Here is a 7,748-nt window from a genome sequence, read left to right as displayed (position 1 = left end):
CCCTACCCCAGAATGATCAGTCTTCATCACTTTCCCATTATATAACAAGTTCCTACATAAATACTCAAAAAAATACCCTTTGAGCTACCAACTAATATACAGGAATTAATTACCCATCACTACGTACCTACCATCACAAACCCTAACACATATGACCAATTTTATTGAGGCATAACATCTAGTGGCCTCTTCACAGTTAACTCACTCTATCATAAATTACACTCTTATGAACCAACCACATCCTTCCATTGGTTATGGAAACTACAGTTACCCCAAAAAATCAAATACTTCCTCCGTTTCATATTAAATGAGGTACTTTCCTTTTCAGTCTGTTCCAAAACAAATGACACATTTCTAAATTTAGAAATAATTCAACTTTAAACTCTTCATTTTACCCTTTTTGCCCTTAATGAGAAGCTTTTATAGCCACACAAATGGCATGGCCCCACGAACCTTTTACCCCTTAAGCTTTTAAGACCACAAGTTTCAAAAGTCTTCTTCTTTTTTCTTAAACTCCGTACCGAGTCAAACTAGCTCAAATAATATGAAACGGAGGGAGTATTTCTTATGGCTTATGAGCCATCATAGACTACCCACATCCAGTCATCTCCATAATATACATATTGCCCAACATGCACAATGCCCCATTTGCCATCTACATGAGGAATCCATCACTTTTCTATTATTCCAATGTCACCATGCAAAAATGATTTGGCAACGCTTACATACTAACTTATCCAATGCAAATTTAGATAGACTGCATGACAATACTTCATATAAACTATCTCAATTTACTCTGTGAACAACTACTCATAGCACACAAATCTCTCCTCAGATCTTAATTCCTTTCACTCTTTGGAATTTATGGAAAACTAGGAATCGTACTATCTTTGAAGGAAAATATATACAACCAGACCCAATCATATCATAAGCCAAGCTGCAGAATTTTTTTATGTAGGCATGAATAATACTAACACCATCCCACAAAAATTACGCATGCATGTTAAATGGAACCCTCCTAATAATGGTTCATTTAAACTTAATTCGGATGGTGCATGTAGCCTAGCACATCAAAAACATGGTTTTGGTGGAATGATTCGAGACTCCTCAGGTAGATGGTTACTAGGATACATGGGTTCCCGACCTATGGGAAACACAATCTACATAGAACTCAGGGCCTTACAGGAAGGGCTTAGATTTGCCCTACAACATAATTTCACACCATTGGAGGTCAATGTGGACTCAACAGAGGTAATCCCATCCCTTCTTTCACATAATTCACATTACTCGTCTTTGATTGCTGAATGCAGATATCTACTATACCTTTTGGGTAGTCCTTGGGTGACACATGTATACATGGAGCAGAAACAGGTGGCAGATCAAATGGCCAAACAAGGGGAAACTCTCCCCATGCAAACCACAACTACTGAACTTTTGGAGGCACCTCATTTTGTAATGCACAAGTACATTGATGATCAACGTGGAATACTTCACCAACGTTCCACAACTGCAAACAACACGTTGGAACACACATCTTTTTGTTTACATATGTTGTCCAACGCTTGTAATTTGAACTTGCAAACCCCACTAGAAGTTAGCATCGGTGCACAATGATATTTTTGTAATTCTGTACCACAACTCGCTCCTTGTACTACTCCTTAATATATAATATATGCATCTTTGATTGACTAAAAAAAATAACCAAATACCCGTTAACCCTAACCCAGTACCCGTTCTTACCCGACCCAAATTCCCCCCTTTAATCCTGGCCGTTGATCTATCAACGACCCTCATTCGTCCGTCCCTTTTTAATAAACCTAACCCTCTAACCCTAATTCATTTCTCCCCACCCGCCGTCATTGAATCCTCTCGTCCTCACCTCTCACCCTCTCAAACCCTAACCCGTCGTCTCACCCCAAACCCCCAAGAATCCCTGTTCTAATGGGATTCTCCCATTGCTCCCTTACTATTCTAGGATTCTTCCCTTATTTGGTACCCGATTCTAGAATAACTTAGGTACTTGCCTAAATATGGCAAGTACCCCGATTTGGTTCCATCTAAATTCGTGTTTGCCCTTTGAATCTGGACAATCTCAAGTCCAAACACGTCATTTGTAATGATTCTCTCATATGTCTCTTAATTCGCTAAGCCCAAAGGTTAGGGTTTCAGATCCTCTCTAATTTGAACCAAAACTGGTTCAAACTCTGTCTTTTAAACATTTTCTTCGTCTATATTCTCTATGTTATTTATAGATATGTTAATTTTTTACTGGTTCAGTGATTTACTTAAACCTCGGGTTTCAAACCCTTTCTTTTACTTGAATTAAAACTGATTCGATTATGAGTTTCCTTTAATAAACTCTTATATATGTTTATTTGGTAAGAATCTATGTTATTCTCCTTTCATTCTGGCTGATTTGGTGTTTTATCCAAAATTAGGTTTTCAAATCTTTCTAGATCTAATTTGGCTTCGATTTCTTAATCACTTTTGTTTAATACTGCCGTTCATGTGTCTCTATGCATTTTATTACAACTCTTTGTTACAATCGACTAATTTTATTTACCCCAAAAATTAGGGCTTTTGAAATCTTTACTGAGATTCCAGTATTTCCTTTCTTGTATGGTACTGATATTTCCTTATTTTGTTCGATTTACCAGTTCTCATTATTTCCTTACCTTATTTGATCTGGTACTTGAGCACTGATTGATTCTATAGTAAGACTTGCCTGATTTTATGCTATTAGGTTCTGTTAATTGTTTGAATCAGACTTAAATTGATTCTACTTCTATTTTTCATTCCTTACTTGTGTATGATTGACTTATTACCTTATTTGTGTGCTCTAACTCAGTTCTTTTATATTTCTGTGAAGCACTTATTGATTATTATGACCGTCTTCTCTTTGTTTCACTGTTCATTCTACTAAGATTGGTGTTTGCCTTTACATACTAGTACTATTCGACAGTACTAACGTCCCTTTTGTCGGGGGCGCTACATCTTTAAATGGATGTAGGTGGTCCCATAGCATACAGTATTGGTCGCAGCTAGTGGCGCATCCTCTTTCCAGTCGACTTGGTGAGCCCCACTTCATTTCGGGGTCCTGTACAATTATTTATCATGTACTTTGTATTTTGAGGTATAGCCGGAGCCTTGTTGTCGGCATTTCCATATTACTCTTCAGTTGTATTTAGAGGCTTCGTAGACAGGTTGTGGGTGGTGTTTGGTATTGGAAATTAAATTAGAAATATTTTTGACAAATATGTATTTCTTCATTTCTATAGAAGTTATAATATTTTGGATATTATGGTTGAAACTGCTAATGGAAACAAAATGGAAGATTTTAATGAAATATTTACAAAGTATAATAGATGGAGTTCATCTCCTCTTTATTCATGAATTAGTTTGGGTAGAATAAAATCTAACAGGCTTGCTCAGTCGGATTTACTCGGTTGAGCGTCGGTCGTGCTCCTCGGTTTTGGGGCGTGATATTTTGGATGACCACTGTGATGGGCAGGGCCCATATTTTAAAGGTTAGGGGGAAAGCAGCCCCCTGTAGGGCCATCTCTAACCATGAGGTTATAATGTGATCCATGGGTAGGGGTGAAGAGGTCATCAGGATAGGCACTGGGTCTCCTTCTTGGTTCTGCATGTAGACGTGGTTGGTATGGGTGGTTTGGTTGTTCTCCATTTTTGTTATTAAGGTTGACAGTGGGGGTATCATTTTTAACAAGCAGAAGCTGTTATTAAGTCTCTCCCTATCTCATTTGGGTTCTGTGCATGGAAATTGCCTATGATTTGAGATCTTTTGGAGGTGACTGCTTCAGTCAAGTCATCTGATAGGAAATGATGAGGGGAAACAGTGGGTGGAAGGTCTTGATTGTGAATTTCACATTGAGGGATAACCTCTCTAACCCCTTTTTCCATTAGAGGAGAAATTATGGCTTAATTTTGACCTCTCTGTGGATCCCACTAATTGACTTTCACTGGGTAAGCCTGAGCCCTTTTTGGGCTATTAACTTGTGGAGAATAATTACCCGGAGAGGGTGCGTGTATTTGGCCTGGGGATTTGTGAGTTACAGGCATATTGTGCGTGGTGTCTGTGCATGTGTCTGTTGCGTGACCTAGGTTGGACACATGCTTAGGCGCGTGTTTTCCCTGTGGGCCATCTGCACTAGGCCCATTAGCATGTGCTCTTGGCCTGTCAGACATTTGGTGCCCTCCACGATTGGTTTTGGGTTGTTGTGGCCCACGTATGTTAATTTGGGCCTGCTTCACTGGACTGTTTTGGTTTGCAGCCCTAGTGCCGCCCTCACCGGTGCCGCACTCCCCGAAGTTTCCAAGTATGGAAAACTTACCTGAATACGGTGCATGTCCCTTGCCTTTTGGTCTGTGGCCTATTACCCCGGTTTCCTGAGATTAAGACGCTCCATTGTTGCTCCTTTCCGCCATGCTTTCCTAGGGAATTCCACCACCTTCCAATCTCCATCTTCTTGAGTGATTGTGCTCGTTGTGGATGTCTCTGCCTTCTCCTGTGTCTCGTGTGGTGGCTCTTAAGGACATCTCCCTGAGAGATGGCCTATTCTCCCATATTTCTTGCAAAGAATACCCTTACCTTCATACTCGGTCGGCTACCTATGGTCTCCAATCACCACGTATGTCTACAGGGGAACTTCGATTGTCACTTGGATACATATCTGTGCATATCTACCTCTTAGGGTGGAAGAGGTGCACGTATCGATCTTTAAGAGTTTCCCCACCTTTGTTCCCACCTTCTTCAGAATTTCTCTGTCGTAAAATTTTGTGGGCAATCGGGGTAATTGGATCCAAATGGATGTGGTTTGGATTCTTGAGACGGCCGAACGAAATTGGGCTCCCAATTCCTAACTGAGAGGAAATGGCCCGTGATAAACCATGGGTCTCCGTGCAAGGCTTCCGTCATGTTCTCTTCCTTTTCAAACTTGACTGTGAAGAACTCCCAGCCCAGATCGATGAGGATTATTTGCTCCGTGGGGGTCCATAGTTGCTGAAGCTTGGAATTTAGGACGTAGTGTGGAATTTTTTTCCCCAAAGACTTTGAGGATAACTGAGAATATCCAGGATGATAAATTCTCAATTTTTGTTTCTGGCTTAGGATGATGGGCTCTGAATTGTCCTCGATCCTAGTTATCTCTGGCATTGCTCCAGCTTGGTGGTACTAGAGGTAATAGGTAGTATTTCTTTGAAATTGTTCCTTTTAGGAGTCGTTCAATTTCCTTAGGGGCCGAGCTAATGCCCGGTAGGTCGAGAGGTTTCAGTACTGGTGGCATAATTTGGCCTTGTGCAGGTGTGGGGATGATTATTTATATTTAAGCACCAAGAAAAAGAAAATATATAATACTCTTGTCACTGATCAACTCTTGTATTGCTAGTGTTGCTTAACATATTATAGCAGCAGAAGTTACAAATTTACCATATCTATCAATACTTAATATAGAGATTTATCTGTAATTGTCTCATAAGTTGTAACCTTATTGTAATAAACAGTGGCGCATGCACCATTAAATTACCGGATTCAACTGAACCCAGTACTTTCGACGCGGATCATAAATTTATGTGTAAAAAATTACTAAATTTGCAATAAATAGTAGATATGAACTCATAACTTTAAATGTTGAACTCATAAATCTAAAATGATCCTAGTTCTGCCTCTATGTATAAATATTTTCTTACATGTGGTTAATTTCATACTTAGGTATGATTTTTATCATTTAACTCGTTTCTTCTCAATTTCTTTCCAACTATATTATGAAAGGAGGAGAAGGTAAAAAAAAAACATGACCATATACTTAACATGTTAATAAAGTCCTTCATAAGTATAAAGACTTAGGTAAACTAGAAAGGAGGAATTCTTGGAAATAAAGTTCAAACATTAGAAACAAGTTAAACCAACGATCCCAATGACATGGGAAATGAACATAACATAACAAAACCTAAACAAACTATCACTATGTCCTTATTACAATGACTTAGGAACAATAGCTAACACATTAATAGTCTAGGAATAATAGTACTCACACTTAAAAACTTCAAAATGAAAACACAAGAACTTGGACATGCAATAGTGGAAGGACATTAAAAAACACTAGTAAAACTTCTAAGGAATGATAACTCCAACACCTTTATAACCACCAATTCCACCACCAACACCTAAACCGCCAACACCACCAACGCCACCAACACCTCCGGCGGCGCCAACGCCACCGATTCCTTTAACCCCAGCACCGCCAAGACCACCACCGGCACCGCCAAGACCGCCACCGGCGCCACCAAGAGTTGGCAAAATCCCACCATAACCACCAATTCCCGAGCAGCTGCCTATGCCACCAAATGTGACGAAATTCTTCTTGTCATTAAGGCCTCCTCCAGTGCTTGGTGTTGGAACAGTACTTAAAATCTCAGTGTTTAAATTTTTGTCGTGAGTTTGAGCCTCGTTACTAGGTTTTGTGACTTCGGGAATGTTTCTTGCTGTTGCATGCACTAGTACGAATGCAAACATGAACATTACGTACCAACTTGCCATATTGTTTCACTCTTTTACTTATGTTTCTCTCTCTCTCTTTCTCTCTCTTACACACACAAGATAGACTAATGATGGTGAATTGTTGTATGGAAGAAATGGTGACAAAGAGGTCTATTTAAAGATATACTTGAGGGACATTTGAGTAACTAAGGAAAGGAAATATATAGTACTAGTGCTTCTCCGGTACATTAATCGTTTTGATAAATTAAGTTTGTTTCAAATATTTGACATGTACAATGAGACCTCTCTACAACAACATCTTTAAAACAGTCATTCACTGTAAAAGTCAAGTTCTTTTTGGAACCGATTTTTGTGTTATGTTATAATATGTTTCTTCTATAACAGCACTTCACTATAGCTGTCAAAAAATATTGGAATAAACAAATATGTTATAGAGGGGTTTGACGGTATATAGTAAAACAACAAATCATTTATTACTATGTAATATCCAAAATTTACCCTTAATTACAATTGTAATTAACGAAGTACTGTTAACTATAGAGACATTTAAAGATAGATAAAATGATAGTTTAGACAGATACTCCTATAACTAAGGTTACTAAAACAATTTAGTTTAGGGGGCGTAATAAACTTTAAAACAAATAATTAATAAGAGTCAAGGTAATTGATACTTTTTCATTGCAAAATTATACTGTATAATGAGATAAAAATATTTAATTATGTATATAGATACTATATATTAAATTTCTTAAGTTTTTTTATATATTTACTTTTTTTATATTCTGACTCTCCTTAATAGAAATTTTGACTCCAGAACATTCATTCAATATAGCTAGCTCGGTGCATAGACTATAGTCAGAGTTAGGTGAACGAAAGGAATAGATAATTAATGTTTTATAAATGTCAACCCAGTAAAAAACAAATTCCTATCGGCATGTATTTATTATGTTTATAATTATCACGCAATTCAAGCCTTTCAAGCTGGCCATGCAATTCATGCAAGCTCTTTCCTCAACACTTGTAACATTGTATAGAAGTAAGGCGTTTGTATGAACGACACTTGATCAACCAGTCATACTCTTCTCTTTTTTATGATATTCCTAGCTTCTTCATTTCCTATACACAAAGATAAGTCTTTTTGGGATCAATTGAGGAGAATGTCCAAATTCCATATTTAATATGAACATCTCAGAATTTTGTTTTAAGGATGTTAAAAAACTCATTTCAATTT

At 38.0% G+C, this 7,748-nt stretch overlaps 1 protein-coding gene across 1 annotated transcript; it reads right to left on the bottom strand.

The window, feature by feature from the left end:
* Positions 1-5,864: 5,864 nt before the first annotated feature.
* Positions 5,865-6,693, bottom strand: LOC109240341 (glycine-rich protein 23-like). The gene has a single exon (XM_019406967.1). The coding sequence runs from the start codon at positions 6,554-6,556 to the stop codon at positions 6,131-6,133; it is 426 nt and encodes a 141-aa protein (XP_019262512.1). The 5' UTR covers positions 6,557-6,693; the 3' UTR covers positions 5,865-6,130.
* Between the last annotated feature and the right edge of the window lie 1,055 nt (positions 6,694-7,748).

Source organism: Nicotiana attenuata, unplaced genomic scaffold (genome assembly GCF_001879085.1).
Source record: "Nicotiana attenuata strain UT unplaced genomic scaffold, NIATTr2, whole genome shotgun sequence".
In the NCBI taxonomy this organism is placed as follows: Eukaryota; Viridiplantae; Streptophyta; class Magnoliopsida; order Solanales; family Solanaceae; genus Nicotiana; species Nicotiana attenuata.
The sequence above is the reverse complement of the archived record's forward strand: the minus strand, read 5'-3'. Positions and strand labels throughout refer to the sequence as shown.